We start from the raw sequence: 17,521 nt of genomic DNA on the forward strand, positions 1-17,521 counted from the left end.
TGAAACATATACTTAACCTTAAACGAAAGATAATTTCCTTTACAATCCAAACCTTCATGAAGCTATTTGAATTTTCTTCATGATTTATAAAACCTAAAGTTTTTTCCAAGGATTTGACGGTTTGCAAATACACCTTCACCGGGGTGACGATTAAAACTCAATAGGGGTTTTGGGAAAACGTGACAACATCCACATCGTGTATTGAGTTTGTTTGCCGTTACCTTATGACCTTGGCAGTTAAACCCAATGTCGCGTGTGGACATTAATTAACGACCGATCGTTGGTTGGTTGGGCGCCAACCAACTCCCCCCCACACCCTCACCCGCGCGCGCGTGATGGAACGTAAATCGCCCTTTCCCCCCATAATTGCACCCATGCGTGACGCGATTATTGATGCAAAGACAAAAGGAATGCATATAGATGGGTTGGAGCTGGGAAAGGGGGAATTCAAAAGCATTTTTTTCGGGGTAATGAAGCGAGATAATCTACCTGTTGTTTATTTTAATACCAGTAACAGTAAAATGTGTCACAATATCTGAAGTTATAACAGAAAAACCTCAAAGTTATGCTTCTATAGGAGCATTTTCGTAACAAATGTTGCGAAAGGTTTCGGTACTGATGAAAGAAGAAGCGAAAAAAAACAGGTAATATTAGGGCAATTACAGGAAACGTGCCAACCCCAAAAAAGCCGCAGATTGTCGGAAAGTTTTGTGACTTGCGAGGGAAAGTTGGCCGGAAGGGGGTGGGGACATAAAGCAGTAAACTTACGACAAGGGCAAAAGTCCGACTTTTGTCTCGACCTTGTGGCAGTCGGATCCGTGGCCAATCATTCACAAGCCAGCAAACACAAGTCGTCTCGCCCGGTCAAACCGCATCGTTTGACGAACGAAAATGCTTCGCCGGCAGCGGCTGCGGTGGCCTACGCACACCAGGCGCTGATAGAGCGTTCTGTTGACTGTGGTGGAGCGGAGACTGGGCAGCCGCTCGCCTCCGCCGAGCCGAAAACGTGGTAACAAGATAGGGTGGCCCGTACAGCCGTCAGCCGGTCACGTACCAGACAGAGAGAAAAAGGCAAGCGGGCTCGGACTTCGGCGCGACCCCTTGGCAAATACACTGCGCCGGTAAACCGATACAACAAACACAGAAGGCGCGCGGACGCGTTTTGTTTCGTCTGGGCAGCGGAGAGAACGCGCGCGTGAACTCTGTTGCGCCCGCCTGCCTGTCGAGCAAGCGATGCGTGACGGCACGTGCATACACACTCACGCCCACTCTCAACCCGGGCGCTCATCCGAGCTGACCGCTGACCGCAAAATCGGCCGAACCGAAGTGCGCGCGCATAGTTCACGGTCACGAGGGGGGCGATCGACCAATGGGCGTCCAGCAATATGTTGGATGGTGACCAAATCGTCTGGGCGGCCTCGAGCACAATCACACGCGAACGCGCGAGAGGTAGCCGAGTGGTCGTGAACTTCAAGTCTACTTCGGGCGTTTTTTTTCATGCACGTCCAGTCGTTGCTCCTGCGGCGTCCCTGCTGCAATTGCCGCGTGTTCGAAGGGCGAATAACTGCCGCGGTTGCGCTGGTCTCACGACGAGCTATAGCATGCATTGATCGGGTCGCAGGTTGTACCACTTGCTTACACGACTGCTTACATATGTAGCGTTTAGGGGACGACGTACGTTGATCAGATTATTCACACATGGGATTTGGATCCTAATGCGGGCAGTGTTTACGATTAATTGTACGAAACTCCTGTTTTTGGCGTTCCCTCGTCAACAGAATACCATGTGCCGGAATTTAATTTAACCTTTTCGCCTCCGTAGATTTTAACCGAAAAATATTTAAAATCGCGGGATTTTCTGAAATCTCAAATTGCTTTCACGATGTCTAAGACTTGGGGTTTTTACATAAAACTAGCCGGGATATTCCAGCGTGAACTGCCGTCCAACCATAGAACGAAACTGATAAAAGTTGCGCAACATGATCGGACGTCGAGGTGGTACAGATTGGACGTGTCTTGTGATGAATTGCGCACCAAGCATTTTCGTTACATGACCCTGGGCAAAACCTCATAACGCGACTGAGCCGAAAAAACCTCTCAGCGGGAAATTACGGACGGACACCAAACTTCTATCGACACTTGGTATGCTGAAAACTCTAATTATGGCTAATGGTTTTTCAAGCAAAGAAGGTGAATGTCGTTTGACCTATAGAGGTTTAACCACTGGACCGTGAGGCAATTCGTAACCGGAACGCAAAAAAGTTCATCAATTTTGTTGCAATGCTTTTATAAGTTGTTTTCTACTCATTCAGCCATGTGATGACTGGTATTCAACATACTTGTACTTAACGTTCGTTGTTTGATATCAACTGTAACGATTAGCCACGCAGTAAATGCGGGCGGGAAGAAATAACACCTGCATTAAACCATTTCTTTAGTGCAGGTAAGGTTTAGATTTATTAATGTTTAACCAGGCGAGGTAGTATACGTTATTTTGTATCCAAGACCTCATGCTACGTGGTTTAACCAGTTTTAGAATGCTCGTGATCTGGATATAATGGAAACCGCGACATGCGGTGGCAACATACGGCGAGTTGCTCCTGACCAATCGGTGTGACAGAAACACGGAACGTTGTGAAAGCGGGAACTGATTGCGAGGAAGTCTTTGAAGTAACTCGTCCTTCCCATAGAGCGTCCACTTAACAATGCAAACGGGAAGGGTTATCGTCGCGGAAGAGCTGAAACTCGTCGCTTCCTATGGCTTTTGCTTTCCAACCATCAAAAAAGGTATACTGTCTGTCGGTTTGCTCGTGTTGGTTTGTTGGACATTTTCGTTGAACCCAGGACGGATAATATGGCAAACCACGCGGAAGAGACTAATTTGCATTGAAGTGATTGGAGTAAAATGGAAGACAGAGTTTGACCACGCGGGATGAACCGAGTTCACTTTGTTCAAAATCGCGTTGCGTTTTACGATTCTTGAACTTGAAATTTAGTTAGATTCAATTAACAATAGCTGATCTTCAGGTAAAAGTTAACGTTGTTTATTTCTCCGACGTTTCGTCTGCGATACAGCGAGGCTTCATTAGGGTTTAACTCAACCTCTTGGCAAACGCAGCACAATATTGGTAAGATTCACCAAAAAATCGCCTTCTACTGAACACAATATCTGCATATTATGCTCCTTTACTCCTTTTGGAGTCTCAGGAATATAATATTTGTGATTCATAAAGACAGATCCGCCGGTCACTGACCTGCACAGACTGATTCCACAATCCTACCTGTTTTTACCGACGATTCCAGCAAGTGTTTGGCCATCCCATCCACGCTCAGCATGATGGGGTTGGTGAGGTCTATTGGAGGGGGAATCACCGCCGTCCCGGGCCCATTTGATGGGCTTCCGACCCCAATGCACACTTGCACCGACGCGTCCGACGTTCCCACGGAAGTGCTACTGCGTTTAGCGTCATTGCTGACGTCAGGTGCGATGACGTGGTCCTCTGACGTCACCTCTGCCTTGCAGGCGAGTTGTTTGTGCTGCAAAAGATGTTATTTTAAATTACAACACTTATGTCACAAAATTTACGTGAAAGATTCATGGTCTGTATTGCGCCTAGAAAACAACCATGTTAATTCTATGTGACCTTTTTAATTCTATTTGACCTTTAGATTTGGTCAAATCAGCTAATTGAGGGCCAGCCCCGGAAAGGGTAATATCATTAAAGTGATGTTGCGCTTAAGAAAATTTGGATCTCATGTCAATTGTCCGCAGAGAGCGTTGTGACAAAACGTCACCATTGCACGTCCATTTTATGCCCTGGGCGATGCCTAATGTTTGAAAACGCCACATTGACAATTGCGGGCAAACGCTGTTGCTGTAGACATTATATATTCCTTTTGTTCCAACGCAATAAACACTTCTTAGTGGCTGGGAAGGCTGTGATTGAAACATCCAACAACAACCTGTCTGCTAGTCAACATTGCGATCAAGCTCAAACCCGGAACGTCTTGTTGTAAATCGTCACCAGTGCAAGCGACATTATGGCGACGATTCCCAGCGGGTGACAGCAAGGTTTGAGACGTTGACACTACAGGAGCCGGGCAATAAAATAGCCTCGTGCGGTCTGGAATTCATTACATGTCGAGTGTTTGGGGTCATACGAACGTTGACGCTATTATTTAACACGTGGTGAGAGAGATATTAATACGTGACACGTCCGGCCGATCTTTAATATCGCTCGGTGCCGAAAGATGGCGGAGGACAAATGTTGTGGAAACATCCGGGTACTTTTTAAATGTAATTGATTTATCGCTGGGATTCTCGGGCGGAACAGAATCTGTGGGAAAAGAATTAAAGAAGCAAAAAAAAACGAGGGTTCAAATTTCATTTTTCCTAAACTCCTTATTTATTTTTCGAGATATTTCTGATGAATTTACGGACGCTGTATTCAAATCAACATAAGTTTACTTTTAATGTTTAGAAACCAACGTTTGAAGCACACGATAGGTCAGGCCAGCGAAAGTATGCGATACGATAAGCCGCTAAAACCATCGCAGATATAATTACTACGTTCTCAAGGCAGCGCTATTAGTGAAAACAGACTTTATATAACTGCAGTTATATAACGACAACAGTCCTTAAAAAATATTTTGCAACGCTCAGCAGCCAAGTGAACGTAAAGCAATCAAAAAAAACCTGTTAATTCTCCCACGTTCGCGTGACGTTCAGATGATTCAACACATGTTGAACTCCCAGGCAAATTCATGACCAACTCATTTCGCCTTTACCCCGCGACACAGCTACGCTCACGTGATCAAAAAAACGTTTCGCGTTGATCCCGCGCGTCTGTTCGTCCACCATTGCCGCCATGGATCGTGCGAGTCTCGCGGCAAACAAATCGCAATGTTCTGAAATCCGCTGGGAATCGCGCGGCGGGGGGTGGTCGACCGAATGCCCTCTGAGCAACCGCACCGCTGCTTTAACTAAAAGGCTTGGGTATATGGTATGATGTGTAGCGAGGCTTAGTTAACGCTAAAACGTTGCAGTTATTACCAAAGACATTTTTACGCCTACTCAGATTCGACGAAACGCGGTTGACCACAATCTACAAATTTGACAAAAACCTCACGATTTAGGCGACCTTTATGCAACCATAAAGCACGAAAAACTACATTCAAGCATCAATCTCCTCATTGGTAACAGTGAGCTGCAGACAGGGCCACTGTTTCGACCATACAGGTCTCATCAGTGCAGCTTTGATGACTTACAACGGCCTTGTTAGCTAAATATATAAGCAAGACTTCCACTTTGTGTTGACTATAAAGTCGCAGTCAACCATTAGGTAACCGTCTGTATACAATTTTTATTGTATTTAATTGCACAATCCCAATTCTATGAAACCTTAACCTAAAACGGCGGGCACGCTCCATATTCGTGGCTGTTTAAAGAGAAATGGATTCTTGGCATGGATGCGAGTCCCATAGGGGCCAGAGCTCCCATGGCAGAAGCCATGTTAATTCGAAACACAAGCGACAATACTGGACCTATCTATGTATTAAGCATTGATAATTGTTCGTCTGGTGATTGTTTCAAGTTTCAACTTGATCTAATGAAGCGGTGGTAGATTTCCGTTTAAATACTTGACCACACGCACTTAACAAAACTTACCCACGTATAAATGTCTAGTCCCATATCTGTGTGTGGTTAGTAGCAAAGTAACACTGCGGTTTAAACTAAATTCAAAGCTTGCTGAACATGAAAAACTATTCAGGAAAAGCATGAAAAATGTGCTTAGTTTGGCGTAAGTAAATCCGCCAGCTATCTAAGTTTTAGGTCTGCAGCGTTCCTGGAAAATGCTGGTAGACATAACGTAAAAACGAATGGTGACGCAACGTCGTTTGATGGACACCATATGTATGAGGACAATACGTCGGCATTATTGTTAACAATTAGTTTGTGGATGTAATAGGAGCTGTCGGGCGCCAAAACAATAATATTTTTTCAACACAATAAAAAACATAATCGCCGAGTCGCAGGACAACGCATTGCAAACCATGCATTGTGTTTACTGCGTATGTAATTATATATGTCCGGTTTTGGTATACAACGTCTATACGTTTGGCATGACTCATTTGGGATATTTTTCTGCCAATCGCTTCTACATACAGTTCTTAGACACAAAAAAATTAGAAAAACACATTTTTGCTGAGCGTGAGCATGGGTTAGAGTGTAGCGTTCTGGAATCACCTAAGTCGTTTGGAGGCAAGTGTTAACACCACACACTCACTCACATATAAATAATGCTCGAAGGGAAATGAAACAAATCCCAGGCACTCACCTGTATGAATTGTACGATTTCTGATAGGGGGAAGACTTTGTTGCACTTTCCGCACGTAATAAAGTCGCCATCATTCTCTCTGTTCTCTTCCGTTTCCACTGCAATATATCACGTAGATTAACTGAAGGTTGTTTTACAACTGTTACCAAGATGTATAAGCAAATCATGCTTGGCTACATAGTTAGCAAGATCGTTGTAACACACCATAGCTGCACTGATTCTGTCCGTAGTTCGCAAAAACGTTACCAGGATATCCTCCGACACAGTGTCTTCCTATGGCAAACATTTGTGACGGAAAAAAACACAAAAGGGAATCAGAAACTCTAATCCTTAATTCCTTCTGTCCTCTCCATATATTAGGATTCCATAACGTTTCCACAACGTGCTAAAGCTGCATTGTTGATTGACATGTCAAAGGGCCACTTTATGGACATACTGATGATGGCGGAAGTATTGGACAGATGCGTTTTTCGTGAATTTTTAATAACCAAACCAAACAAAAAATTCAAACTGTGTCCGCAACAACACAATTGCTACTGCATTAAAGTCTTAACGCCGTCACTGGTTGTCTGACTTATTGGTATCCTTATTAACTTTACGCAAACAATACAACAATGCGGGAATGGGAGAATACTTAAGCAATGTATTGGGATTCCCTAACAAGCACTCCCTGAAGTGATCAGTTTCTATTTGATTTTTGCAAACAATGTATTGTAATAGTTGGAATTTTGTTTTGATTAAGAAAGTGAGTAAGCTTTATTTGTGTCACACCAAGAACTATTACAATACACTGTTCACAAAGTGCTTTAAAGTTACCACAAGGAGAAACCGATACGACGGAAGTCTGGTCACAACCCACTCGAACGACCAAGTTGAAAAACTTAATCGACCTGGATTCAAATTGAAACATTTATAAAGTCATGACTTGGTCATTTTCCAGTTTGTTCGTCGCAAAACACGGGTAAACAACAGAGGTTGGGAATGCAGGGTTTTCCAACCATTCTGTTTCAAAGCAAAAGAGCAAGTTGTTATATTGCATATTTAAAACGTTTTGCTTATTCCTGGTAAGCTCTTCTGCGTTGTTTTTACAGACCCTGGCGATGCTTTTTCGCGAAATATATTTGTCTCATGTGAAAGCCAACACATTTTAACCTCGGAACCATAAATGATATCTGCTGAAGCGCATTAACAAGTTGTTATACCGCACATTTGAAACATTTTACTTATTGGTAAAAAGTTACTGGCCGTAAAACTTTAAATGGAAACCATGGTCCCACTGCTGGATGAGCGATGGGTTACGGCAGATTAACTGGAACGTTTTGGATCGCGAAATCCCGGCCGTTTGACGCGCAGAGAAAAAAAATGACAAATGTTAGGAGAAGGACAGGCATCGTCGTGACTTGAGCCTGCCTAGGATTGATGTCGGTGTGGACGCTTACGTCCGCTGCAAGCAGACGTGCCCATATGCCGACCCGACCGGCGACATGCAGCGGGCTGAGGTTGTCGGGAAACGGAAAAGAGAACAGACGACCAACGACCGACCATAAGCGATGTCGACCTCGGCCGGCGCGACTGAAACATGATTAGTTTTCAAGCTTTCTCTGCGATAACAAACGTGTCTCACCCACGGTTCACATCTAAAAGAGCGATTTTCTGCGAGATATTTATCAGGTTTTCATCAGATGTTTAGTCGATGTTAACTACAACCAGGAATAGTACTCGTTGTCGTCGTTTACCTTCCAGTTATTCACTGCCAACCGGCCCAACGTGTTTTTAAGTAAATATTCTTATTAACTACATCCAGTCAATACTACATCACGATTTCTATCCTGTCATAGGAGCCGCATTTACGTTAACTTTTGTCAAATTCCTACTTGTTGTCTTTCTGCGATCATTTGGGACCAGTGTGGCGCGGAATTCGGACAGAAACACCGGGCGGCCCACGCTAAACCTAAAGTGCGAGCGAGTCACAGCCACAAGCCACCGTTGTATCAACAAACGCCTTCCTGCAAGTCAAAAAAACTCGGCCCTAAACCGAAATCAACAACACAAAAACTTCAACGCGTTCTTGTTCACAAGTTAGCGTCTGCAATACTTTTTTGAATAAACCACCGTAATACCGGCGTACTCAGCAATGCAAACTAAGCTTCAAAACACGTTTGGCGACAATTTGACAAGGTGTTTTGTCACAACTGATTCTGATTGGGGAAAGTTGTAAACTTTTAATCCTATAACAATGTGATTTCACCTGAGTGCCGAGGGTTTTTGAAAGGTTTTTGTTTTCTTCTGTTCCATTTTAAACCTCGTGATTCAGTGGCTACGTGCGAAATGCCGCGACCTGCTTCCACGGTCGCAGTCACGGTGGCATCAGAAGCAGTATGGCCGCCTCCAGACTGAGTTTGCTTCAATTGCTCGCTCATGGACAAACGTCTCTTTTCCGCTATCTCTTTTACAAGTTCCGTGAGTTTAGCATTCTGGCGTTGCAACTGCTCAGTAGCGATGTCGGACATTCCAACTGGAGAAGATACCGCGCTTCCATCGGTCTCCCGCTCCACAGCAGTCTCATATTCTCGAGGTAAGTCCGTTCTGCCGCTGTTCGAATCCACATGGTTGCCTACGAACGCCCCCCTGGGGCTACAGACTCTCTGAGATAACCCGACTCCGTTGCCTGCCATCTTAAACCTTGTGACGCTAGCCATACTGGTTGGTCAGTTTGGAACCTACGTTGTTAAGTCCTGGCGACCACGACACAACGGCACCATTTCCACGCCACGTCCTGCAGCTTCTGAAGCGTCGACGCCGCTGAATCACCAGAGCACACTACACACGCATTGATCACGTGTTTCCTACAAATGTTTCCTGTCGTCTGTCGGTCACGTGACTCGAAAACGAAGAAGCGCTCGTCCGGTGTCCGTTTTCACGCCGCCCCCCACGGGCTGTCGGATACAAATTGCATTTGTTGTGGCAGATTCAAGTCGCACCCCGACTTTGCTACAGAGTTAACGTACGGCGCGTCGACATCGCCATCAGCAACACATTGTGATTAAAACGGATGTCGACCTACGGTGGTATCACTGCAACACAATGGAGCTTGAAGTATCGTAACTATTGACAACCTGTCTGCAGTGCCTGGCGGTTTGCACACAAAACTGCTGGCGATTTTCTAACAACTACTGACAGCTTGCTTGTTGTTTTCAAATAAACGCGATTTTTTTACCACCAAATACAAGTACTGGTGATTAGCATTGCATGTACATGCATTATACATGTAGACCAACACAAAATACAGGCATTTTTACAGCCGAACACACCTGTGTGGGAGTGGAGGTTACCTGGCAAACTTAACTGACTACGATATATCCTAACAGCATTTCTTCAATTTTCCATCGAGTGCAAAGTAAACAAATTATAAAAACTGGGGAAGTTATTCCACTACTCACTTTTACAGACAATTATAAAAGTTTAAACAGATACAGAACGCACAGAAAATGTGCAAATTCGCCAAGGCATGTAAATATGTCCTATTTCATTACATAATAGCCCCACAAAATAGCCACGATCTATTAAACTGAATGAAAAACTACTTTCAGGTGATAAAAAACGTGCATATGATTTTAACAATGCACGAAAAATCCATATTATGTCGACATGAATAGAATAGACTTGCAGTTTGTTTCACAACAATGCATCATGATACAATGTTGATCATACTTGGAGAATCATTATAATGTCACAAACTGGAACTTGTGCGCGTTCCTTTCGGTGCTCTGAAAGCACACGACACAGTGTATACATGTTAAATAATTTAATTCCTGCACAGTCGTTTTTCGCCCAAGCTGTGAAGAATAACACCTACCCTTGTTTAAAGTGTACATCATGCAAAATTAAGCAGACATTGAATCAAGAAAGTCTGACGACTAATTATCTTATCCCACGTCAAGGGCACAAAACTGGTATAAGTGGGAGTTTACCCAAGTAAAAAGTTACTTTATTCGATGTTTAATACATCACCATAACACAAAAGACAAGAATATTTTTGTCAACACCGTCCAGCACAGACTAACTAACACAAAACGTTATCTAGGATCCAATGCTCGTTGTAATAACACTGAGACGTATCAGCTATTCTAGCAAACAAAAAAGAACTTCCATTAGCAATATAACTGACCAACCTGCAAAGTTATTGAATCATTTCACCATGATAAACTTTCGACCAAGGGGAAACACCGATTGCAATGATTTTAAACGGAACCTCTACAATACATTAATCTGCTAGAGCAAAGGTCAACTGAAGGTCGTCAACATTTTGTAAATGAGGGTAATACCCACTTTCGCAACTCCAGACTCACTGCGGCCGAATGCGTCGTGGCGGGCGTGGTTGACTTTCTGGCCAAGGTTTACAAATTGCACGTTTGCAGCGAAACTCGGTAGCTTATTACCATACCTGTGGCACATTTGCGCTATGAAAGCGCTTCTACAAGTAAAAACCTCCTGATAGGTTTTTGGCTAATAGACTCAAGTACTTCAGAAATTAGATTGACTTTCGGAAACCATATGTACATATGTATACGGGCAATTACAGTTTCATGGAGCTTAAAAAATTTGAATTCTGTTTAATTAGAAACATTGGAACTTGTGCTGTTGGATCAACAGAAAAAACTAAACCTATCGTTGTTTTGGGTAAGAAAATCACAATATGTCTATGTTTACAATTCCTCACTCAGAAAACTCATGAAACTTTTCACCAATCAAATCAAACCCGCAGTATTTGCGTTATTACCAAGTTATATAAGAGAAAACCTAGGTCATTTGTCGTTATGTTGTTTCTGATATGTACAAATCGCCAAATCAGATACACCAACCCTTTGTTGTCCATAAGACTGTTGGGAGATTCCTATATTCATTTTAAAGGTTCTATCTTTCCATGTTATTATAACAAAACTAGAGTTAAAATCAATTTAGAAACACAGGATTTGAACATTAATAGATCATTTCAAATATTAACGGGTATCTACCTAAATCGCAACCCCAGACACAAGGTTAAAGTCGTTAAAACAAAATCAAACCATTGACAACAAGTGTGGAAAGCAGGCAGGTACCCGATCAACGCGAAAATCAGATTTAAAATGCCTTTAGCGTGATGGCGAGGGATCTTACTGGGCAGGTGGCACAGCAGCAACAAACAAAGATAACTTTCAATATACAAGGTGTCAGGCCGCCCCCGGGCGAAGGTTAGGTAACGCTGGCTTTGCTGGGATTGAAAGAAAGGTCAAAGTGTTAGTTTAAAGTATTGTAAGCATGTGGGGATCGGCAAGTACGTGCAGTGCGACGTATATGGGGTGGGTCGCGCTCTTTTAGCTTTTTGGAACGAAAACTTACTCAACGACACAGGGGTTTCAAACCATGCCACGCAACAAAACACTTTTTTTTAATTTTACTTAATTCTATTTTTCCCCAATTCTGCATCGATTTTTTTCACAAGGTGGTCAACTGGGTTAACATAATCTTAATGCGGAGATAGTGCGACTAATTGGGTTTAAATTAAGGGATTTTTTGCTTACGATTTATGCAAACTAAGTGTTCAAAATCCAATGGCACAAAATTTTACGGAACAAGTCGACAATATTACAGCTTGAAAACCATTTATGACAGGTTTGCAACACCCGAAAGGCAGAAAATCCAACTTGGTATGGCGGTTGCACGAGCGGGAATTTCCCATACACGCCCACAAGGCTGGACGAAAGGTTGAACAAAAGGAGTAAAGAAGCAGATTCCCGGTCCATCAATCGGATAGAATCACTACAGCCCGCACAACACGACGTGATAGTCGGCACACTGGACCTCGGTCGGACAAAGGGGACAACGAAAAACGGCTAGACGACTGTAACACGACACAGGGTCAACCAATTTAAGGGCACCCCTGCTTTCATGTGGTCGTCTTCTGGTCACCGCAAACAAGTGTCGTCACAATGACACGTAAGTTGAAATACTACAAAACAATCTTGTACAGTCTGTAACCATGGAAACTAATTGCTTTTAAATCCGAAGTCGGAGTTGAGAAAGTGTTTCCGTGTAAATCTGGGAAGTGACCAAGTGGACGAATGATTGCTTGTGTAGTCCAAGCATATCGGCATTATTAGATCGCGGTGGGTCGGTGTTGTCTCAAGTACTAAGGTGGTGATCTTATGCCGGCAATATATGTTTTTTTACAAAAAGGAATATTCGGGTCTTAATCCATCGTGTCGGCCTATCGATTTTTCTAAAACAAGCGAACATGACCACGCAAAAGTTCCCCAATATTTGGACGAACGTAACAGGGCTTTTAGATATCAATGCATAAGCAAAGAGTTCGCTGTTCAAAACTGAAACATAATTCAAATTAAACAAAACTGGTTTCAGAACGAATAACAAATCGCAGTGCAGGTGTTACTTGTCATATATTTCTTGTGGTTCTTTACCAGGGGTGTAAACCCTTTTACTATAGGTGGTCCGTGCATCTGTACATACTTTGTTACATTTGTATTAGAAGCTGCAGCTATAGAGGGATAAGAATCACTGACATGAACTGTTGGCACTTTCGTATAATTTGAAAAATTGTCCATTATTTTTTCAATATTTGGAAGCACTTCAACCAAAAAAGTTTTAAATTTTCTACAAGAATTCAGCAAAACATATGACGGACAAATTCCCCATAGGAAAATATCAAATCGGATGACGCCTTAGTAAATTTTTCGAAAAACGCCCATTTTTCTGGTAAGCAGTAAATTATTTGCTTGGAATGTACACCCAACACTAATCAAATGTCGTAAAATCTGCCATGTACAAACCCAGTCGAAATTAAGGCAAACATATCACTTAAAACAACTTTTACTTTCGCAGTAACCAGGAACATACGTGAGTCTGGCAACTGCTCGAGCATGTTTACTTGTTAGCAAACAAGTAGCAGTTGGCAGACAGACAGTAATTAGAAATGAAGACGTAAAATCGATAATAAATTTACTACTATGCCAAATATAGATTAAAAAATAAACGTCTTCAGCTTTGGTTCATAATATTTGAATTGTCCAGAGGTCCAAATGCCCCTGGGTCACACTCGCTCACCTCAACCTTGTCAACGCAAATTTACGCAAAAATTCAATTTAGCTTAGTGCAACATCGGTCTCCCCAACTTATAACTATTGTTACTCGATCTTGTTTGGGGCAAATTTAAATTGACATTGAATAGATGTTGAACCAAAGTATGTATAATTTTGCCGATCCACGTTTAGGCCATGTAAGTATTAGCTTGTATGCGTGTGTGACAAACCCAAGTGGCATAAAGTTTCATCCAACCACCAACAATGACGGAAAGGAAACGACAGCATTAAGTTGAGCTGCCTAGTTTTTCGAGCATGGGTTACTTTACACACACATTATCAACAGCAGAACAAACAACAGATTTAAATGACGTAACAAGTACTTCTGTGACGATAGATAATCGGGTCTATGACTGACAATAACGAGTAACAAAATAGCGGTTTGAAAAGACCCGCCAACTACATGCTCTAAATGGCATCATTTTGGAGTAGTCAAATACAGAATCACTCACTTTATTGTCATGAAATCAGCAGTGGTGCTTCGACCTTTTACTTGCAGTATTTGCACATTCCACCATGGTGAATTTACAGAATTGTTGAAGTACTTGTCGGTAGGCAGATGTCGACTTCGGTGTGGGCGGCTGTACAGGGCATGCGGTCGGTCTACAAACGGCTTCTCCTCTTGGCAGGTTTCGTCTTTCAACAATGCCTAATCGGTTTGAAAGGCGAGCCAGCAGACTTGCAACTGAAAACGACCACCCGTTGCGACGAACAAGCAAACTTTGCTAGCACTTCCAAGACAAATACAAACACTTTACGACCCTTGAATGAACGATTTTTCAACTAAACCTTAGCGCGACCAGTAGCCGCTATATCCAATAATAACAAGGTAGAGTATGGACGACCTCTTTGCGCGTAACTTCGCCTCCCAACCACTCCTTGACCACGGGTAACGCGCCGACTGCTCCCACACAAGAGTGGGTCTGGTTCTCTTCCATGAGGTAGGCCGGGCAGGCGTGCAATGTGTACTCAGCCTTGGTATAGGTTGGAAGCGTGGAAACTTGCCAATCTTGATGTACAATCAGCACATTTTAGTTGCACAAAGCTCTTTGGACCAAAAACATGACAAAAAATGAAAAGTAACACGTTTGTATGCATGTTAAGGTCTCTTTTATCTCGATTTTTTTTGACCTTTTTTTTCACCCAAGTAACCGCACTAAATATATATTTTATCTTAACATTGCGGCCCTAACAAATGAGTTTGTGGAACCCTGATAAGAGCGCACCGTTTCGCGTTATGATAAGGTTGGAGAGCCAGACGCCCTGTGTCCACTGTCAAGTTCCAACGCCAGACAGCATGCGTGTGCGCACCCGCGGAGAGCACAGAGCATTTAGGAAACAGGAAAGCAAAGAGTACGCGCAGTTCGCCTGGCACCTCGCTCCTCCACACGGCGCACATTTAGGCTTTCGAAAGTCCGTCGCCACCCGCGGTTCGACAGGACTGCGTACGGCAAAGGGTGGCTTATTAAAAGCACAAGGGGTGCCAGAAATATTCTTCTGGAACACGTGTGGAGTTTTTGGAATTTGCCGCGTCTCAAACAAGGTCATGATCAAAGCATGGCGCATTTAAGGTCAACGATATGAGTCATTGCCATACCTGCTTTGGTGCGAGAATGGTGGGGATATCTATCAAAATATGCACAAGGGTTTGGGAAATTTGTGTTAAAAAAAGGGTTTGCTAATCTTTGTATATCCTGCCCGCAACAACTGTACATGTTGAGCGAAACCAAACATAATTCTCAACAACAAACACTGCACAAATGCTCGCGTTGCAAAGAAAACAGAAAGCAAACTCACCCTTGTGAGTACAGACGTTGGGGTTGGGGCTGACAAACTGCAAGCTCCGGTTTGGGAATCTTATCAAAAAAGCTTCCATTGAATCTGACAACTTTGGTGCCTTAACGTTGACCAAATGTTGTTACAATGCAACGGATATTCACTCATTGCTTACTTTGAAAATATTAGCGCACACCGACTTGAGCAAGATGGGATATATTTTAAACAATGCCGTTGCAGTGATTTATATTATCAATCACACATTGTCAACGCGCACGTTTAACTAGAAGTCCATATTGCCAACACGCCACGTTACCAACGCTGCTTGGTGCTGGAAGAGAAGTTCGTATTCATGTGTTCGTTTTCGTAAACATAAGATAAACTTAAAAGCACTGAACAGTAAGAGGCAGTCAACCTGGACACACGGCGTCGAAATGGGCAAATTTAAGTCTAAAATACACAAAGATATCCAACCTTTATGTGCAAAAAAAGCCATAATATTATTGGCAAGCTGCAGACAGGGTGTGTACACGCACTGTTTCGACCTGTGAGGTCTCATATCCAACCTTATTTCTCAAGGACTTGTGATTTATAAACATGTCTTTATAGGTTATTAAACCTCAAGGATTTTTTTAATACTCAATGGAAATCAATCCGACAAATAGACAGAGGAAAATAGAGGTTGCTCTTTAGAGTGAAGAGATAAGTTGTTTTTCACACAAGAACCAAATGCATCCAACACATGCAAAAAGTGAGAACGTCCACAAATTTGATCAATTTTTTAAATTTACATGTGATCCAAACTTGCACAATACAGAAAACCTTTAAACCTTTACTTTTCAGAAATATTTTCCATCATTCGAAATGATTTTGCATGTCATTGGATGTTTTCCTGTCGACGTCCCTATGTTTTGTTCAAATATCTGTTGAAAATGTCGATTGTATGGGCAGCATGCACCTGAATGAACGCTCACTGACCCCAGCAACAACCCTACAAGGATATTGACAGCTCTAAACAGCCTTTCTGCCCCAATGCTTCTGGGGCCTGATTTGGATAAATAACCACAGAATGCACAGATAATCATAACATTGTATTGGAAATTCTGAAACAGCTCAATGTGAGATTAATGGAAAAAAAACTTAAACAGACGATATTTTAAATGAGTAGCAAGTTGTACAGACCCCACAAGTACCATGAAACTCTTTCTCTATAGAAGTATGGGCAGCCTTAGCGAGAAGGTACACGCTAACCACATTGTCATACCTCTAAATCTATGAAATGCCAGCAATTGCCACAAGATACAAAAATATATGTGTTGTAGAAACCCAACTAATTTTGTTCCCTACATGGAAGCCTAAAAATCGTTTGTCCATATCAACACTAGGGTTGAAGTACAAAAGCATGCAAGCTAGATCCATACCACGAATAACTATTCTGTACCCAGAACTTCTCATACAAATGTATTGATGTAAATTTGGCAGCTTGACAATATACTGCAATAAATTGTACGGCACTGATTCAGCGCCCTTGTAAGTAAACTCTACAAAAAAATATTGGTAATTAGGGTAAGGCACAAATACAATACAAATCGTAGTGGCAAAAGTTGTCAACGCAAAACCAGGATTACAAGCTGTGGGAGCCGAGCGCGCTTTAGCGAGTGGCTGTAAATGGCACGGGTGGACCACAAAACACCAGTTGCCGCCGCATTCCACTGCGGATCAAGCCCCACAAAGTTCACCAAGTATGTTACGCCTAATTGTTGTAGATGAACTCTGTAGACCTTGATGGTGGCTGTAAATGCCACAAGACGCAAAATGTTGCATTAAAAGGTGCCAATAAATTACCGCATTTGCGCGCACAAGGCAATAAAATATTCTGCATTTTACGCGCATTTTATATTCATTAATTAAGGTTATTATTTTTAGTTTGTCTTTGAGGCTTCATGTAAAAACCAAAATACACTACGAAAGACTGAAATCGCCTTCGGATTTTTTCTGATCTTTTAAAGATATTTTTTAAAATATTTTTCAAAAAAATAAAATAATTGGTTCCCTGTCACGCAAATTTAATCCGTTGATTTTATTTAATTTAATTTTTCTCCAAGTTTCGCATTATTACCAAACAAACATGGAAAACAGCTTTGATTCCAAAAACACAAATAATTCATTGTTAAAATTAAGATAAAAAATACAATAATCAATTTAACGCCAACTTGGGCACTGAAAATTAAAAAACTAAATAAGACAAGGAACTGAAAGCACGAATTTATT

The 17,521-nt window shown here is 42.3% G+C and overlaps 1 protein-coding gene across 4 annotated transcripts in view; it reads right to left on the reverse strand.

Moving 5' to 3' along the window:
- LOC145913188 (uncharacterized) overlaps window positions 1-17,521 on the reverse strand; it is a 33,221-nt gene that overhangs the window by 13,165 nt on the left and 2,535 nt on the right. For 2 of the 4 annotated variants that reach the window (XM_083000755.1, XM_083000754.1), the window contains exons 1-3: window positions 8,587-9,408; window positions 6,339-6,436; window positions 3,282-3,537 (exon numbers count right to left, since the gene is read on the reverse strand). In XM_083000755.1, coding sequence (XP_082856881.1) covers window positions 3,282-3,537; window positions 6,339-6,436; window positions 8,587-9,037 — 805 coding nt within the window. In that variant the 5' untranslated portion in view covers window positions 9,038-9,408. Of the gene's footprint in view, window positions 1-3,281; window positions 3,538-6,338; window positions 6,437-8,586; window positions 9,409-13,926; window positions 14,219-17,521 lie in introns of those variants that run through there. The other 2 variants (XM_083000758.1, XM_083000757.1) reach the window with 2 other exon arrangements.

Source organism: Ascidia mentula, chromosome 9 (genome assembly GCF_947561715.1).
Source record: "Ascidia mentula chromosome 9, kaAscMent1.1, whole genome shotgun sequence".
NCBI lineage: Eukaryota > Metazoa > Chordata > Ascidiacea > Phlebobranchia > Ascidiidae > Ascidia > Ascidia mentula.